Raw genomic sequence first — 20,011 nt, forward strand, 5'->3', positions numbered from 1 at the left:
GAGAGAGAGAGAGAGCGAAAGAGGCGTTTACTTACTGGGCTAAACGGCCACGTAGTGTCAGGTAGAGCCCGAGAACATTCCAAGAGTTCCGTCGCACGGATTTACTTGCTCGGCTCCGCGGCAGTGGTGGCGGCGGCGGTGACGGCGACGACCAAGATAACGATGACGACGTGGACGTAGACTAAGCACGAATCGCAAGCGCACGAACGCGAAATCGAACTTGCGAGCTGATTCGAGACACCCGTGTTCGAACTTCAGAGCGCGCCTTGCCGTGCGGTGATACCAAGCGGACGAGATTCGCGACGCATGGCACTCCCTCGAGAGCTCCTGGCGCGACTCGCTTTCTCTCTCTCTTTCTCTTTCTCCCCGTCTCGCTCTCTCCCTCTCTTTCTCTCTCCCTCACTCGCTCATGGAGGAGGAGACTCCTTTTTTTCCCTCTTTTTAACACCGTACTCGAAGAGCCCGACGTCCCAGTGGGATCTTCAACGCGCCCGAAAAATGCTCGCGACGTCCGCACACACGACGCACCACGCACCCTCTCACTACTTCGATCGGCGTTAATTTAAGATATATTTGCGTATTTACCTGAAATCTTGCGACAGAAAATCAAGAAAATGGCTGCCCTCGATGGCCACACCTCAATCTGTTGAGTGTACGGCGAATGGCCGCAGTGGTGGGGCTGAGCGGCGACGGCGGCAACTTCAGCTCGTTTCAGGAACGTGTCAAGCGTCAATGTATTTAAGGGCGATTATGGTTTCGCAAAATAGGGTCAATGATTTTAAATTTGTTAGGATAAACGGATATTGATTTCGCGCGATGCAATACTATTTTTTAATATGTTTTTATTATTCTTAACATGTCTTGTAACGTGACGTTTTCGGTAAATAAAAAATAAAGATTAATTAATGACTATAATTATTGATTATAATTATACTTTTTAAAGAAATGATTCTTATAAGCATAATTAATACAATAAATTACAATAAATTACATTGTATGAACAGATATTAAAATAATTACTCAATTTCAATATATTATTTACATCTTATCTATAATATAACCTATATATTGCATCTCTTGCATTAAAAAATTATAGAATAAAGAAATATTAAGAACAAAAATAAATATTAAATATTAAAAATAAAAAATTAAAAATAGAGCTTAAATGATTAAATAAATATGTAATGAAAACAAATAAGATATAAAGATATAAAGATAAATGTCTTATCTATCTGTGCATTATATTTAACCTCTATTCCTAATTTCTTTATTTCTATTTAATATTTATCCTGTTCCTAATATTTCTTCTATTGTGAACGGTGTCTACTAAATAATATGGAGAAAAAAAAGGAATAGAGAGGACAGAAAAATCTGAAGATGCAAAAAAACATATATTTGGCGGTATATATTTCTATCGATTGTTTGCGAATTCTAATTGATTTTCACGAGAGTCAAGCCACAATCATTGATCGTAAAAGCCGCGACGGAATCCATGAAATGGCTCAACGGGATCTGCTTAGAAATTCGCCGCCGCTTTCGGGGCCGCATGGCGCCCGCCACTCACGACGCCTCGCTTCAGCCCTGCTTTCGAAACTGGCGAATCACGTGTTATCGGCGCGCATCGTCACGGACCTGTGGAAGGAAACTTGCGCACACTTCACGCTTCTCACTTTGTACCGCCGCCACTTGTAGGTGACGGAAAGGGTTGGAAAATATGTAAATAAGCAACTGTTCCTCTATCGTGTTACGGCCGTTTATTGTCGTTGTATTGCGTAACGTGAAATTTGTCAAAATTTAGAGAAATGAAAATGCTCAAAGTATTTCTTGAATTTTAATTCTCTTTGCGTTTTAAGACTGTTCGAATTAAAGCTATTGCAAAGTCGAAAAGGAAATATTAGAAAAGTATATAATTGCATTTTTAGTGTAAAGAACAAAAATTATTTGATATAAAAAAGTAGTTTTCAAATATTATAGAAAGTAATCTTTTGAAATGTTTTATCATTACAAGAGAAAAGTATTAGAAATCTGTTTAATAGTTACATCGTGAAGGATACAAGAAATTTACGTATCTACACTTTTCCAATTGTGCAGAAGATTTTTTTTCTTAAACGATGAACCAATTTCACGCTGATGAGAGGTGTGTGCGTACATGTAGTGTGTCATTAACCGGCTTATCAGCCGGATAAAATAAATGCCGGCGTCAAGAATTCCCCTTCCCCTCTTCCTCGCAATTGCCAGCGAAATGAAATGGTCTCGAGCGTTATACTTCCTATCCCTCTCCTTTCTTTTACGGAGGAATTCAAGGACGCGGAGATGGGATTTCTCGGTGATGACGTTCGAAGAAGTAAAAATTCGAATTAACGGACGAATTAATAAGTAATTCGGAATTCTTCATATACGGAGAGCTTCATACATAGTTCCGATTCTTTTTTTTTTTTCAATAAGTAGCACTCTACAGCGTTTTATTTGCGGGCTTTGACAATCAGCTGATCCGAAAGAAAATCTGAGCTATCCGCTTCTAATCACGGATCAACGCTCGTGTCTTCTCTTATCAATAAACAATCATAACCGACATATACCGTCTGCGCGTGCGTATTCGTAAGTGTATGTACGCGGGTGTAGGTAATACATACGCGCGCGCATAGTGGCCAAATAAGAATGATGTCATCGCGTGACGCACGTGGAATTGGCCGACGCTCATGTTCAGCCGGCCCGAACCCATAGAATATGGGGAATACGGCCGTGAAACCTACGTATGCACGCGCATCTCATCTGAAGAAACCGTATCCGTTGATTATCAACGCGTAGCGAACGCTCGTTACAAAGATACCGCCGATAAACCATACTTCTTCGACCGTGATAAATCGCGCGCGTGCAGCTTCCTTTCTTCTTACAGATAGAAAGCGCATCGTGCAAGTTACACTTGCGTGCGTCTCTGTCTCTATCTAGTTCAGTTAACACATCGAAATCGCTTCCCTAAAAAAAAAAAAAATAGTAACAGATAGAAAGGAAACAAGAGATGTAATCGGTTCGAGGATTCTTTAGTAAGTCACAGCACAAGTCAAAGACAAGTGTGTTCGTCGGAAACTTTTTATTTGTTTGTAATTTTGATTTTTTACTTTTTTATTTTTTTTCTAAAGTGTCTAATAATATCTCACAATGAGTGAAAAATTTTCCAGTCTAATTGGAAAAAATATGGTGAAATAATAGAAAACAAATCCGAATATTTTCTTCTCTAGAATTTGTATTACAATTTGTTTGTTAGTATTAGCATGTTGCCGTTATTTTCAATATGTAACGTGCTAAGAAATTCGAGAAACGTGAGATTGTAAATCTGATATGCGAAAAAGTTTCCGTTTTGTGTTTAGTTCAAAGATTTCAACCAACAATCATGCGTAATGCAATAATTACGCATTTATAAAACGTTGACAGAAAAGTTCAATTTCATATATATGTATGTAATATGGTATGAATAAAATATTAAACAATGCTTTGCAATTCGGTCGGTATCATGAATTCATGTATATTTCGCGTCAATTGAACATTCTTCAACCGAGACATTATGAACAGTTGTGTTATATAAATTCACGCGCAATTGTCATTTGTAATACAGTGCATGATATAGAAATAATGCCCTGGATGATGCGGAAAATTGGGATATCGCTCAATTATTATAGTCACTCAAATTATCGTGACATTAAAAAAACTTTTGTTACGTTGTATCAATCTGCAGCATGCTATAAAAAATTGTACAATAGCTAAAGAGAAGATGAGAAGAGAGAGGCCCGATGTTACACCCGTAACGGCTAATCTATGAAATGATTTTATAGTATGCACGCGTTATCGCGTAGATATATGATGATAGAATTATCATTGAAGCTGTAAATCTTGCCTCACGGCGTTCGTTAGAAAACGATACAATGTACTGATGTAACTACGAATGAGAAAAAAGTCAGCTATGATGTCCATAAAGTTCATGTCCATCTATCACACAACCAGCCGTACTTTAATTTTGTTGCGGTGGTTCCGGGTCATTCGGATTACCGCCCATTTGTCGTCTCAGCGACTCGATCAACTCGGGGTTTGCGTTCTGCATTTGCTGCGCCAATTGTTGGCCTCTGAAATATTTATACGCATACATACAAAATTCACACAAGTCACTCATTTGCTACAAGGATACAACTCAAAAAATAGTTTCCCAGAAAATAAGTTTAAATATTTTGAATTATTAAAATTTTGTAATATTAATTTAAAATGCAATTTTAATGTATAACTGATTTTAGAGAAATAAAAGTTTTTTTTCTATGTTTTCGTTTTTTTTTTGCGAGCAACTGAAAAATAATCTTTTTTGAGTTTTGTTGTATATCAATATAACATTATCTATTGAATTAAATGTTATTCTGTTCTATCAAACTTACGCCTCTATGAGTAATTCCATGCGACCACCTTCTTCCACGTTACCAGACATAAGATTACACATCATGTTCTGCATAGCTGGGTCGGATAACATCTGACGTGCCATATTCATTAAAGAAGGATTACTTAAAAGAGCGCTCAAGTCCATGCCGGGTAAATTAGGCAGAGACTGATTAACACCTAATTGGGCCAATTTCTCTTCTGCTAACTGCAAATTGTTTCGATAACTCTCGTTATCTGGTTCCATCGCTAAGGCTTTCTCATAACTCTCCTTAGCCTCTTTATGCCTCTCCAAACTTGAATATGCTAAACCTAATCGACCATATGCCTTGCTGTATGATGGATCAATAGAAAGTGCTGTGTTACAGTCTTTGATGGCTAAGGTGTGATTACCAAGTTTGCTATGAACGGCAGCTCTGTTACAATAATACACTGCATTGCGAGAATCTAATGTTATTGCCCTGTAAGCGAACAAGCTTAAGTTAAAAAAGGAACAATATTTACTCAAATTAATAAAGAAAGACTATGCATACTTTGTGTAATTGGCAAGCGCTTCATGATGCTTTTCTTGTTTCATAAGTGTATTGCCTTCGTTTTTCAATCTTTCTGCTTCAGCCTTTGCTTCCGGTGTAGCTTCTGGACCCAGAACCGGCGCGGCATTCTCCACTGCATTTTTATAAATTTGATACAGATTTACATTTGCGGGGGCATCAGAAGCTTGCACATTATAAGCACTCTCCAGACATTGGATTGCTACTTCCAAACTCTCTCGTGAATCAGCAGTTATATCGCCATCTTGCAACTGGTCTGTCAGAAACTTGACAATCGACGAGACTAGTCCCTTGACAGCCATCAGTACTTAGTGAAAAAATGCTCCTACAAAAACAACATCCAAAATGTAACATTCCATTATGCCATATATAATATTAAATTATCCTGTAATTAGTAAATAAAAAACAGTAAAGAAAATTAAAAGAAAAACAGCATTGAGACACAAGAGTGCGTCAAAGTATATATTTCTTTTAATGAAGCACCAGTAATTAAAAAAACTAAGACGGATTTCAGATCAAATCGACTTAACCAGTAATTAACCTATCAAATAACATATGTATTATCTTATTAATAATAGAATTATTAATTTGTTGTTGTTTAACATATGGAAAAGAATTACATTACGGACAGCAAGTTACATAGTTGAAAACTATTCTCTTGTTTTAAGAAAATTTTAATTCTGCCAGCTAAGTTAATCACCAATTAAGTTATCAGAATCCGGTCGAGATCGCCGTGAACGTGGCAGACGATCAACTATCGGATTGCGCTAATTCATCCTCGGTCAACATAACCAAGAAAAAACAATGTAATGACAAAGTATCATCGAGCGCGCTCTCGAGGATCAAAGCGGGCACAGAAGAGTAAAGGGATTTTCTTCAAGGATTCGATTTTTCGGATCACTGATGCTCATAAATGTTTCTCACGCGTTCACTTAAAACGGCATCAAACCGCCGAGTCTCGTGGATGTCGACGTTCGTGACAGCTGATATGAATGAATGTACGTAACGACCACGATTGAGTACGTGGAGATAGAGAATGTGAGATAATCATACCTTTGTCTCGATCAACGGTTGACCCGGAGCCTGGAGCAGAAACGGAGCACCGAACGGAACACAAACGGAGGGGAGCCTCCACTCGCGTGCACGTAGAAGTTCGAAGTTGTCTGTTGAAGTTGCCTACTTCACTTCGGTGCGGTTTGCGCGCGCCTCGCGTACCAGCGGCGAACTTCAGTTGTTTCCGTTGTGCGAATTGGTACATGACTGACGTGCTTGTATTTCGCTTCCGAAAAATGGGATCTGAAATGGAGAAATGGGATACTTAGGTATACTTAGGCTGTATATTCGGCGAACAGAAAGTTTTAACGTTTAACTCAAGGAAATGTCTTATGGACCGAAAGTTATACGAGCAGTAATATATAACGTTGTTGTTGCGATGCGTTTTTTGCCGAAGATATGTAAAAAATCCAGCTAAAGCATGTGGAAAAAAATATGAGTTTTCCACAAGTGTATATTTTGTATCGCAATTCGCACTATTTTTTTTTTTGTAATTTCACGTATATTACGGAAACGTGTAACAACCATGGTTTGAGATCCGCAGGTCGCCACTTTAAATGCGCAAGCGCGCGCTACAATCTGTATTTTTGTGCAGTTGTTTAAATAATTATACTCTACTGTAAGGTAAATAAAATATTAAAAGTATAATATATTAATAATATAATATATTAATAAATAAATAAATAAATAAATATATATATATATATATATGTGTGTGTGTGTATATTAAGAAAATTAGAAAAAAAAGGTATATTTCTTTAAAAGTCACAAATTTAAAAAAATCAAAAAATGAAAAAAAAAACTTATTCCAAAAAACTATTTTCCAAACTCAATAGAAAATTATTAATTAAATAATATTGCGGCAATAAAAAAAAATATGCTTAACATGATTAAATGTTATTTTTGTCATTTTTGTTTTATGACTTTTAAAAGATATTATCATTTTGGAATTGTGATTTTTTTATGAAGTTAAGTTCAATTTTGATGACTGACTTTACTTATTCATGATAATAATTTGAAAATTACGTTGTTTTGATTTTTTAAATAAGGAAGCGATATATATATTAATAATTCTCAATGATTATATTTTATAATAATTAGATTTTATCATGCAAATTTTATTCACAAATAAGATTTTCAATATGTAATATTTGTTTTAACAATATATAATAACAATAAGAACAAAATTCATTGATTAATTTTTGCATATTGATTAATCGAATGTAATAATTATAAATAATACAAAATTATTAATAATACAAAAGAGTAAATATACGTATTAATAATCATTATAATTTATAACTCAGTCAATTAATACAGAACATTGAAAGAATGTTGAATGATGAAATGTGAACGTTTTTTCAACATTATGCATTTCGTGATGTTAATTTGCAAAGTTATAAAGTTCAAAGTTTCTGATGTATTGATTCAACATTAGGTCAATAATCGGAAATAGATTAAAATAAATTGAAATTTTTATGCGTATATTAAATCCATTAAATTAATTAAATAAAAAAACTTTTATTTAATTGAATTTAATTGAATTGAAAAACTGCATTTTCTTTTCAGAATTTTGAATTGAGCAAATATTCACGATGCATATATAGAAAAAGCTAATATTATTTTTAGATTGAAAAGCATAAAAATATGCTTTATGCATTCCTGTAAATGAATAAAAATGCGTTCGGATGAAAAAAAAATTTATTTTTTTTGCGAATGCACATTTCTCAAAATCTGACTCCATTTCAATTCGTTTCAATCAATTCCGTTTACTAGGAATGTGTTACATGGATGATTTGCTATATCGATTTATAATAAATAAATACTTATTAATATATGTATAGATATATACAAAATTCAAATTTTTATGTCGATCTCTAATTTCATCGAATTAATGTGGACCCTGTTTTATAATGCGGAAAATTATGTTGTTGTCGTCTGTGCCAGCCAAAATATAATGATTGTTCATGTGGTAGAATGGCATCATCGTTTGTAAGCCATTCACGGCGTGTTGCATTTTCATTTGGAATTTCTGAAAATAATTGTGATTATATGTTATTTAAGAGAATTATTTCGTGTCATTGTATAAGAAATTCTCTAATGAGAGAAGGAAAAAGGAGAAAAAAAAAGAGATGAACGGAGAAAAGTGAGGTAAAGAGGATTCGTTTCTTTTATTTATACATAAAATAGTAAATTTACCCCGGCAAACATATATTCATAAATATAAAACTGTCCACTCTGGGTCGTCACAATCACAAACACATCGCTGTTGCCATACTCTGTAGGAGAAAATAAGTGAATTATTATAAATAAATCATAATAAAATCATATATAACAAAATCTCAATCATAATAATAATCGTCAATATAATAAATTGGGCGAAAATATGATATAAATATACGTGCGTCTTCTAATTATATTAATTTATTATTTTGATAATCATACCATCGGTGTAGAAATACTCAATCCCGTTAATCTGATGGGAATGAAAAATGCTTTGATAACTATAAAAATTTCGAAACTCGTGATCGTATTTATAAATGTTCACTGCGTTTGTATCAGGATTGTCCAGTAGAACGAAATAATCTTTTTCTTGTGATAGACTTTTTACATAACGGCTTCTGCTTGTGAATGTTCTCAACTGTTCAAACTACATTCGAAAAAATAAAAAAGTTTTTACATAAAGGAAAATTAAATTAATTTTTGTATAAATTTTAAATTATTTTAATTAATTTTTTTGTGAATAATTTTTATATTATGCTCATTTTTATATTTATATAGGATAGTATAAGTTCTAATTTTCATATTTTACAAAATATAATGTCATTCATTTTATCTTAATTATTTAAGCAATTAATTTATACCTTTTGTGTTGTTGGATCGAATTTGTATAATAAAGATTTCAAGGACTCGCTGTAACAGCCAATAAGAAGAAATACTTCGTGATCGATATTGAAAATCTGAATGGACCAAGCACCATCCGTAGGAATTTCCTGCACTAACGTTGCGTTTCTTATCGAATGCACTTTATAAAGCAAAGAATTTGTGCGATGTGTTGCACGTACTTTATCATAGTATATCGCCAAAACTATATACACATCGCCTGCAAATTAAACATTACATTAATTTTTTAAGTTTCATTAATATTTCATTATAATTTTAATGACAGATTTTTTAATGTTGTGCTGCGAATACCGTCATGCTTAAAAATTTTAGCATCCTTTAGGTAGCCTTCTATTTTATGAAAAACTTCTTCGTGCTTCATTTTAAAATTTTCTATTGTCATCAAGGAAATCGTAGTATATTCTGATCTGATTTTCGAGGTGCATTCTTTGCTGCTTGAAACAGTGTTCGTCATTATATTCACACCGAACATTTCGCCTGGATCGTGAAAATTTTTCACAATTTCCCCGGCGTTTACTCGCCACTCTCGTATAGTTCTGTTCGTGTCACTGAATTTAATGACATCAATCACAGACTGATACGTACATGAACAGTTGTCAAGTAGCCCACAAAATCTTCCAGGTTGCTCCCTATACATATTCAACCTGACCGTGTTCTCGTCAAAATACACTACATCGATCTTACTGACATTGGTCCCAGGTATCTTTAAATCTTCTTCCTCCTCTAGATAGAAAAAAATGTTGCGCAAGGTTTTGGACATTTGCGAGCTGTATTCGATATTCTGTTCGATTATTTTCCAAAGTTTCTCCAAGTTCTCAATAATATTGTCTATCTTTCCTTTGAAATTGTTAGGGACAGAATGCAGATTCACGCCGTTCACAAATCCAGAAGTACTTATGTTTTTAATTCGAACATCCGCCTTGAAAATCTGGAAGAAATAATTGAAGAAATGCGAGCTATACATAAGTTACAATTTTTAAGGAATAATTTCTTCTTGATATGTACATATATAAACATTATTTTATTGAACGATAAAGTTTAATTCAAGCTGAATCAATATTTAATTCTTAAATATTGATTCAGCTTGAATATTTTGTAAATATTTACGTCAAATTACAATAATTTAAGTTGATTTAATCCCGTAATTTGAAATCTTTTAAATTTTTCTTTAGATATATAAGAAGAATATATAAGAAGAATCTGTGCTTAACAAATTTTTTTGCAATCTATTAAAATTTTAAAGATTTTTTTAAGTTAGGGTTTGTACTAACAAGGTCACCAAAGATGTCGACATTTTCATCATTATTTTGTATACCGTCGTTATATTTTTCCATTATATTGACATTGTTAATTAGTGGCGCAACAATGTCTCCATCAACTATCAAGTCCTCTTTGAAAGTCTTTACGCCATCTATTATTTGCACCTCGTCAACGTCATTGAGGACAAAATTAGATGGATAAATTCCATTAATTTTTTTTATATTTGCATTGCCTAAAATACGTAAATAAGATAATATCAAATTTTTCTTAAATAATTTTGCATGGAAGCTCTTTTTTCTTAAAAAGAATACAATTTTATCGTAAGATCATAAAACAGTAAATTCTGTAAAAGTTTATCAATATTCGTATTATTTAAATTACAAATTGAAATAAGAGAATAGTGTCATCATTATAATTTCAATTTAAGTGAACTTAATTCAGATAATTGTTAATTGCCAAATCATTTACCTGTTACTGTAACGATACCATTGAATTTCATATCGCACGTAATTTCATGATCTCCGCTAAGAGTGACACGATCTTTTACAAACTTGTCAAAGTCAATTTTATTCAAATTTTGTAGATACACATCACCCAGTACCTCGAGCTCCTCGAAATAAATGTTGTCCGGCATAACGTCGTTGGAACGGACTGCTGCGTTGACGGACGCGTTGAGATTGGCGTCGTTTACATAAAGCTTCTCGACCGTAATATCCTTGAGGAATATTAACGGACCAACAATCATGTCATCGTGATTCTGTTTAAAGACAGAATTATTGAACTCGAGGATATTCACATTATTGATATTGGCAATACCCAAATCGCCATTCACTTTCAAATTGTCCACGACAAAGTCTTCCTCGAAGATTTTCGTTCCGTTGATCTCGATGTGTTCTCCGTAGTCGATCACGGCATCCGATATTATTTGTTGAATTTGCTCGATGTTTGAATAATTACCTCTAACCGCCCACGCACGAACATCCTCTTCAAAGATCACTTTTCCCGTAATAACTTGGTCCCTATCTTTGGTCACAGCGTTATTTAATAGATGAGAGATAGAAGCAGTACTGGTTGAATCTGTGTCCCAGGAAATATTTCCGTGGACTTCCAAGAGGTCGATATTTTTTACGGGAATGTACAACAAGCTATCGTATAACTACAACACAAGACGAAAAAAGAAAGAGAGATTATTTTTTTAAGAAAAACCTTGAAAGATTAATAGATAAGATATAGTTTTAAGTACAATGCTTATGTAACTTGAAAGATATTTTAATAATTTTTAGAGTAATTTTAAATGACTTTTATAAATAAACTAAAAATTCTTTGAAGGAAAAATTCTTTCAATTTCTATCTACTTAATTAATGTCAATTAACTGTTAATAATCGATGTACAAGTCAGACTAATTAGATGTTAAAATAAAAAACTTTTTTTTACCTCGCTTACGTTGCGTCCATTCATTTTTGGAGTAATCACGTCGCCTTCGACCAATAGATCGGTGAACGTTACGTTGCCCATGATTGTCAGAGGCTCGTCCACCCACATCAGTTGCGAAGCGTTTTGTTTGTTGATAAAATCCACTGTGACATTGTCGGAGATGACAACATCAGCAGTGAAGTATCCTGTTATCGTTTGCTCCTTTGATTTAGAAAGAACACTGGCGGTCCAATCATTGAAGTTACGTCCACGAAGAGATTCTATCGTTATGTTCTGAACGATCAAATTCTCGATGCTTCTTTCTGATGTTATCACAATGTCATTTTGCGACAGTTCCTCTAAGAAACTCTCGGTCGATTGCCCACCCACTTGATCAACCATTAGATTCTCCACCGTCAAATCACCGTCGATAACGATTTTAATTGATTCAGAACTCATCAAATCTTTCAATCGCGTCTGATTTATCTCAATCCCATTCAATGTCTCCACTTCCAAATTTTGTACGTGAAACTCTGGTACCTTCAAGAATGCTAGCCGATGATTGTCGTCAGTGTGAAGCCCGTTCTCAAAGAAGACTTCGCGATGATTGATAAAACGAACATCGAGATTATCAACGAAGACACGACATGCTTGAACAGCGGGAAGTTCCACGGTTTCTGAGAAATTCACACGCGTCTCATTCATGATGTCGTTCACATTAATGCCATTGAAAGTTAGAGTAATGATATCTTTCGCTCGGAGAGTTTGTACGTGCAACTTTTCTCGGATCGTTAATGAATTTGGTTCAACTTCGAAGAAATTATCGTGAGGACCATTCTCATGAAAGAATTGATCGACGTGGAAGTTCTTGAAGCGCAGATTAGTGAAATCGCTCGGTATCTCCTTCATCGTGGTATATAGAAAGTCGCTCTCCGCGAAACCGTTGAGGTACTTAGTATCAAGTTTATCGATAGTGAATCCGGCTTCCAAAGTGATTTTTTCGGTGATAGTCTGATCGGTAGATTTTGTCCAGTATCGATCGAACATGTCGGTCACGTTTACCAGATTATCTTCCACGAAGAGCTTCGCTGTCTTGTCGACCATGATATTCTGAACATGCAGATCACCTAGTATCGTCACATTTTTGTAGATCTGAAGCCACTTATCGGGCATTTTTATCATAGACTCATTCGTGTCGATCACCAAATTCTCGGTAACGGTAAGTTTCGCCAACTTTAATTTACCTTCAAAAAAATATATAAATATTGAATATAGTATTGGAATATTAGTATTAATCGTAAAAGAGAGAATAACTTTTGAGATTGGAAAAAGTTGATTAATTAATGATGTAATTATTCTAACGTATTTGTGTAATATTATATTAATATTAATATAATTATTAATTATTATATCATTAATTAATTATTAAAACCATACTCGCTGTAAACTGTCACAATTGACAAAATTAGTTAAGAAATTACCCTCAATAACGTTCTTTCGAGACTTTCGTGCAGCTTCCTCAACGGGCACCCCATTAACTCTTTCCGCATACAGATTTTCAATGTGTAACGCTTTCGCATAGAAATCATCAAAACTCTGATTTGTTGTTGTAGTCATAAGTTTATCGGCAGAAACACCATTCACCATTTGTGCCGTAAGATTCATAATTTGCAGCGAGTTCTTATATGTGATCGTACCTACGATTAAAATACTATCAAATTATGATCAACTACATACAAAATCTGTAGCTAATTGTTTTTGTCGATTTTTGCATTTAAATTTTTGCATTTAAAAAAACATAAAAAACAGACTGTTATACTTAACCATTGATTTTCTGAGCGCGATTAATGATAAATAAATCGTCCATCAACTGATCGATGATTGTCCCATTCAGGTTTTTAATCTTTAATGTCGGTACTGTTAAATCGGAATGCAATATAAGAGTATCATTTGAATACTCGACAGAACTATTTGCAATGGCAGACCCAATTCCTTCGTCATTTTGTAACAACCAATCTGTAGAAATATTGTTTATACAAATCGATATAAAAAAATATATCGCATTATAGAAATTATTCTTCATAGCAAAAAGTCATATTCATATCACAATAAACTCACAGTAGTAACGAATGAATTATGTCATTGTGAGATTATCAAAAAGTCACACTGACATTATTATCTTGATTTGTATATAGAAGTTGTATATAGTTAAGTTGTATATAGTTAAGTGCAATCTTTATCATAGCTGCATAATGATATTATAGATATCACACCTACGACAAAGTGAATATTTACTTACGATTTTATTGCGATATTGTGACTTCTTTTGCTGTGAGGTTTTTTCAAACTTACATTCGGGCGGTATTCCACAGAGAGAGTCAACCTCGAGATTGTGTATAATGAGATTTTTCGCACGTAACAGATTTGCGAACTCTTCAGTTTCAAAGGGAATTATCTTCTCCGACTGCATATTCACGTTGTTCACGAAATCCACTTGCATTTGGTCGATTTCCAACTCTTCCAGATATACATCATTAGCTATAATCTTTTCCTTGAACGCTTCCAATATATCAGCAGTCGTCTCTTGCGAATTTAATTGTTTTGCCTGGACGTTGTGGACATTGCGATCGAGTTCTTTCAGAGCTTTTGCAATTTGATGAGGTGACAGGATATCTTCTTCAGTCACAATCTCTGCGCTGTCTACCATGCCGGATCGCAAGATCAAACTGTCAAAATTCACTGGCTCTGAAATTGTCAAATTCTTTGCAGCTGGTAAGAGCAGCTTCCAGGAAGCTTTAGCTTCTTTTACGGCTGACATTCTCGCTTGTAACGTTTCGATCAGATCCGATAAGCATTTTCTTGTTGCATCGGTATTATTCACGTTGTTATCTGAAATTTTATTTTAATCTTTTTGAATCATCAGGCTTGATATTTATTTTTATAACAATATAAAAAAAATACTTAAATGATTTGTTTAATATATATATAAATGCCTCAATAAATGTAAAAGAGTTAATAATAAAATAAAAATTGAAAACATTCCATGAATATCTTTATATTTTTCTATATATTTTATAAAAAAATTTATCGTTTCTAATAAAATATAATAAAAAATATATAAATAATATAATTATGAGATAATAATATTATATATACTTATTTTATGATAATCGCTTTTTCATGACAAATGAAAAAATAATTATTTACCTACTGGTACCAAAGTCATCTCAACTTCCCATTGTTCCACCCAATATACGTTTTTTTCTACAAGGACCAATGTTAAATTTATTGTATGTTCGTTCAATAAGACTATCATATCAACTATTTTTTGATTATCCTTAAAGAGTTTAACATTTTCGCTTTTCCAATCGGACGTACTATGAAATTTATATAGCTGGATAATATTCTGTAAATTATTTGTTGCATTATTAACGTATCACGCTTCAATTTTCAATTTATTTTAATATTGAACAATTGTACACTTACATCGTGCGCTACAACTATGAAAGTATCGCCGTCTATATGAAAAATTCTTATCAGACTATGCGGTTCGATGTCAGGAAGGCTGAACCAATCCAGCAATTCTCCTCCTGGCAACAATACATTCCAGATTCTAGACAATGTCCTACTTTAAAGGAAAAGAAATAAAAGGAAGATTTTATCGAATATATACGAACCGTCCCAACAGAACACATCGCTCGGTCCTAAATCATTTATCATCAGTATGAAGTTGAAGTCGCCGTGAATGTAGTGATGCACCGACGTCGGACGTGATGCACCAGCAGTGGATAGTAATTGTATCCTTACGATGTTATTATCCTTGAACTCATACACTTCGGAACCGATCCACGGATTCTCGGCGTAATTCTGGGCGAATACAATGATCGTTGATCGCCGGTGCTCGAATGCGGTGACCGATATTGCGCCGGTCATCCTCATTTCGTCGACGACGTCCATGTATGTGCCGCTCCATCGGTAGATCCTGCAATTCAATTGAACGTGAGAAAAATAAAAATTTGAAAGAAAGAAATATTTAGTTCGATGTATTTGTTTTTATTGCATTGAGAAAAATGAATGAACCAGAAGATTCTGATTATATCAAAATTTCGTTTCTCAATTATAATTCTAGTAGCTTTAATCAGAAAATTCTAATTTATTCATTTTCAATTAATCCAACTAGATATTCTTTTCAGATATATGTATTTCAAGACCAACACGATAAGAAATTTAAATTTAATTATTTAATTTAATTTAATTTAATTTAATTTGTCTCTCTGTTCTGTTTAGGAATAATATCACGAGACTCACACGGATGATATGGGAAATTTGTTGGCGTTATTGACGATAATCAGATATAGTTGATCAGCTTGTATGAAAAATTTAGCATCTACAGGGATTCGTTTGTATCCAATGGTATGACGAAATCGCAACGGCTGATTCGATTTTGCTGTGTGAATACTGCATAGACTGGGCTCGTAACATACTAATAGATAGTTGGTGTTCTTCCATATGATACTCTATGATATCATAATCGATGCAACTCGTTTACATTGTGTACAGTGGATTGTAAATAAAGTTAAACATATTAAAAATATAAGAAAATATATAAAAGATATGTAATATAAAAGATATTTAGATTAGATTATATTATATTTTGCATTTTATATTAATATTAAATTTTATATTACATTTTAAATAAAATTATTAATATTAAATATAATTTTAATAGTATAATACTATAAATTTCATAATATATTTTATGAGATAAAGATTAATTATAATTAAAGAGTGATTTGTACCCTGACAAATTTAATGACGGTTCCCTTTTTGATCCGATAAACTTCGCGTAATGTGTCATAAGTCTCATTCCAGGAAGTCGCATTGAGAGAAGGTACCATCACACGATTGCTGTCGAGAATGAATACTCCGTCGAGCATATCTATTGCGAATGGCTGATGATCGCTTGTTATAGGAACTCGCCATGATCTGTCCCAGTTAAGATTATATGATTTTTCTTGCACTGTAATCAAACGTCTACTATTTTTTATCTCGATAAACAAATAATTTTTATTTGATTATGAAATTATTTCTATTTGATTTTGAGTATATTATTATTATGTGTTTAATCCTACTATTTGCACTATTTTTTAAATGTAATTATTCACATACAATATCTTTGACATCTTAATATCATATTTTATTGTTCCTTTTAATGATTCACAATTAAATAAAAATTGATAATAATCTATACGCTGTTCAAAGATAAATGCAATTTTTTTCAACTATGAAACAATTTGTATTAAATGTAATAATGTTTACAAATATTTAATGAATTTATAAATTATGATTATTTAAAAAAAAAGATACTTGTCATTAAAATAATGTTATGCGGATTTACCTGGTGATGTTTCTTGGATATGTATTTTAATGAATTCTGTCTTGGATTGCCGTAGTTTTTCGTCGAGATATTCGTTCAGGTCTATCGCGTACACGGAAAGTAACAGTATAGAAATATAACTTTCCAGCTGTAATACGATAGATATTGAAGAAACTGAAGAAATGTTGCGTTTAACCGTGATTTTTCTGCATTTACACAACTGAAAAAGACAATACTCACGAATAGAAAGAAGAGTTTCATGATTTTGTGATTTTGATCACGGATACCGTAGCCGTACTAAATCCATTCACGGCAAAGGCCGAATATTGAGAAATTTTCGGAAACAATCTGTGATATTAGGATGACCTTCTTGATATCTCGCGCATATGAGAAGCGAGTATTAATACAATAAATGTAAATATGTCAATATTATGAAGTATAAATATGAAATGTATTCCTCTTTTAAATCTAACGATACAGGCAAGGCAAAAGGTAAATATATACGTACTATATATAGAACACGTATAAATATCTTATTGAAAATCAAAGTTATAATTAACGGATATAATATAAAACAGACAAGAATTTTTTCGTAAAATTTGTGACGATCTGCTCTAAAAGAAACATGAAGAATTTGATAAAAAATATGTATTAATTTGCTGGCGTACTGTAGACAATTTGCTTATTAGATATGCAGTATGGATATCTGCATCTAGTGCAAGTGCATCTTGATCAAATATACTTTTATATATTGCAACATCTCATCAGAGAAAAATAGAAATAGTTTATACGGAGGGGAGGGGGAAGTTCATTTTTTTTTGTGTCGCAATATTTTGTGTCGTTTATTAATTTTATTATATTAATTCTGTGGTGCATTCAGAGAGAAATGGACAAAATAATATTATATCAATCGCCGTGATTAAATGTCAATAACCTCTGGAAAATCAAAAACTGAAATAGATGTATAATATGTAAGATATAAAATTTTTTCTACTTTTTAGAATTGTAAAACATCGATAGAAGAGGAGTCCAGTATTTAGTTTTTTTATAATATAATTGACAATATGAGATGACAGATAGGATAGTCTTTGTATAATCTGCTTCTACATATATTTATACATTTTACACTCCTCGCGCTTAGAATAAAGAAATAATTTCCCGTTTGAATTTCGAATTAATAAAATTAATAAAAAGAAAAAGATAATGGAAATAAAAATTGTTCAAAATAAAAACAAATAATATGGAACAATTTATATAAGATCCAGTAAGAATTTCGTCGGATTCTTTCGAGATGGTCTTCGAGATCAAAATAAAATAAGCAAGATATAAAATCATCCGCTATTTTAATCCTTCAAATTCTAATGTTTTTCAACCTCCAGAATTACATAAATCCAATATTAAAAAACAATTTTTTTACCATAAGCGACGTTTTTTTATATCATTTTTATATCGTAAAAAACCCCATTTCCAAAATTCAAATCATAATTCAAAGGCGATTCAAATCTTCGCGCTTGCGCGCGCTAGGGAAAAGATTGCATCGGGATGAATTTCGAACGTTACATTTGGACGCGCGCATGCGCGAGATGCGAAGACGCGTGCGCACTAATCCAATGCGAGGAGCGTCGCGTTCTCTGATTGGCTAGACGGTCTGCGCGACGAGACATGACAACGAACGGCGAATCGCGGGCGCGGTCTCGACTGTCTCGAACGGACTCGAATGTCTCGAACGCATCGGTGATCGGTGGTTGGCATTCGGTCGACTGGTCGACTCAGACCACTGTGCCACTGTGCCGCCCAGTGCAAGTAGTACGCGCTACCGTGTTCCGTTACAGAGCGGAAGAACGGAACGATCAGATTGAGCTGATTGAGTCGGTTTGTCTCCATCAGGCGGTCTTTTTCTCGGCCCTTTCCCAATTCGCACTTTTTCTCCGTTGTCCCGTTTTCGTTTTCGTTCCATTTGCGATCGAGTTCGGAGTTCCCGTCCGCCGCCGCGGGATACTCGCGGACGCCGGCGCGCCGGGAACGCGACGCCGCGAGATTCGAGAACGCGGCCGCGCGCAGCTGCGTGCGCGACCAAGAGACGAGAGTACGAGCACGCGCGCTCGCGTGCGTCTGTAGTCTGTAGTGCGTGGCTGCGTATGTGTGTGTGAGCGCGTTCGCGCACGCGAGCGAGTGATTCCGAGATCGTCGAGCGGCTCGGCGCTCGCGTTCGTGTATGCGAGCGCAACCGCGTGCGGGCGGTTCCCACACGACGTCGTCCGTGCAACAAGTGTCAGGAGGCCGACAGTGTTGGTAGCGGAAACTGTGCTGTGGTACTTAATACGGAATACGTGTGCATGGTGCTACTGGATTAGCGCGTATGACGGAAGGATCGTTCGATCGGCGTCTAACAATCGTTATCAATCAAACATCGGTCACCGTCACTATCGTCACAACGACGTGCTGAGAGGAGACCGTCACCGGCGAGGGCGCGGGGATGGGCTGCGCCGTGAGCACTACCGGCGAGAAGGAGGCCGCCGAGCGGTCCAAGAAGATCGACAAGGACCTCCGCGCTGATGGCGAACGCGCCGCCAGCGAGGTCAAGCTCCTGCTGCTCGGTAAATACCCGTCACGATAACTCTTCTCGATACTCGCCGAGTACCAACATCCTGGCGCGTCTAATGCGTGGAACACGTAAGATATACCGTGACGGAAAATTTCCGGACGGACTTCCATCGACCGTTGTTCCTCGGACCTGGTTTCGGGGATTCCGATCCTCGGATTTCGGAAGACGACGGCAAATTTGCATCCCTTGCTTCGACGACGCGCCTATATACTCTGATTTCTTTCTTTTTCTTCAGTCTTTCTCTCTCTCTTTTTTCTCTTTTTTTCTCCATTCGTTCCTCTTTCCTTCTCCTCGCACATCGTCTTGTCTCGTATCGCGCGTGTATCGCGTATTGGACACACCATGCACCCGCCGAACGCTCCCGAAGTCGCGTAGCCCACGATCCGCAAAATCACCGCCTCTCTCTCTCTCTCTACATCTATATCTNTATA

The 20,011-nt window shown here is 34.8% G+C and overlaps 3 protein-coding genes across 3 annotated transcripts in view; 1 reads left to right on the forward strand and 2 right to left on the reverse strand.

Annotated features, from left to right (window-relative positions):
- Positions 1-3,437: 3,437 nt before the first annotated feature.
- Positions 3,438-5,269, reverse strand: LOC105623460 (small glutamine-rich tetratricopeptide repeat-containing protein alpha-like). The gene is made up of 3 exons (XM_012204852.1): positions 4,950-5,269; positions 4,419-4,877; positions 3,438-4,118 (listed from the first exon to the last, which is right to left on the reverse strand). Exons 1-3 carry the CDS (start codon positions 5,267-5,269, stop codon positions 4,007-4,009), a joined length of 891 nt encoding a protein of 296 aa, XP_012060242.1. The 3' UTR covers positions 3,438-4,006.
- Positions 5,270-7,911: 2,642 nt separating this feature from the next.
- On the reverse strand, positions 7,912-17,236 carry LOC105623461. The gene is made up of 18 exons (XM_012204854.1): positions 17,216-17,236; positions 16,997-17,123; positions 16,398-16,618; positions 15,907-16,115; positions 15,276-15,580; positions 15,085-15,188; positions 14,806-15,004; positions 13,951-14,487; positions 13,423-13,614; positions 13,080-13,295; positions 11,620-12,842; positions 10,653-11,340; positions 10,196-10,416; positions 9,216-9,852; positions 8,885-9,123; positions 8,466-8,670; positions 8,220-8,299; positions 7,912-8,052 (listed from the first exon to the last, which is right to left on the reverse strand). Exons 1-18 carry the CDS (start codon positions 17,234-17,236, stop codon positions 7,912-7,914), a joined length of 5,565 nt encoding a protein of 1,854 aa, XP_012060244.1.
- A 2,215-nt stretch (positions 17,237-19,451) lies between these two features.
- LOC105623462 (guanine nucleotide-binding protein G(i) subunit alpha) overlaps positions 19,452-20,011 on the forward strand; it is a 4,781-nt gene continuing 4,221 nt past the window's right edge. The window contains exon 1 of the mRNA XM_012204855.1: positions 19,452-19,572. Within this exon, the coding sequence (XP_012060245.1) occupies positions 19,452-19,572 (121 nt within the window). The remainder of the gene's footprint in view (positions 19,573-20,011) is intronic.

Source organism: Atta cephalotes (assembly GCF_000143395.1).
Source record: "Atta cephalotes unplaced genomic scaffold scaffold00058, whole genome shotgun sequence".
Lineage (NCBI taxonomy): Eukaryota > Metazoa > Arthropoda > Insecta > Hymenoptera > Formicidae > Atta > Atta cephalotes.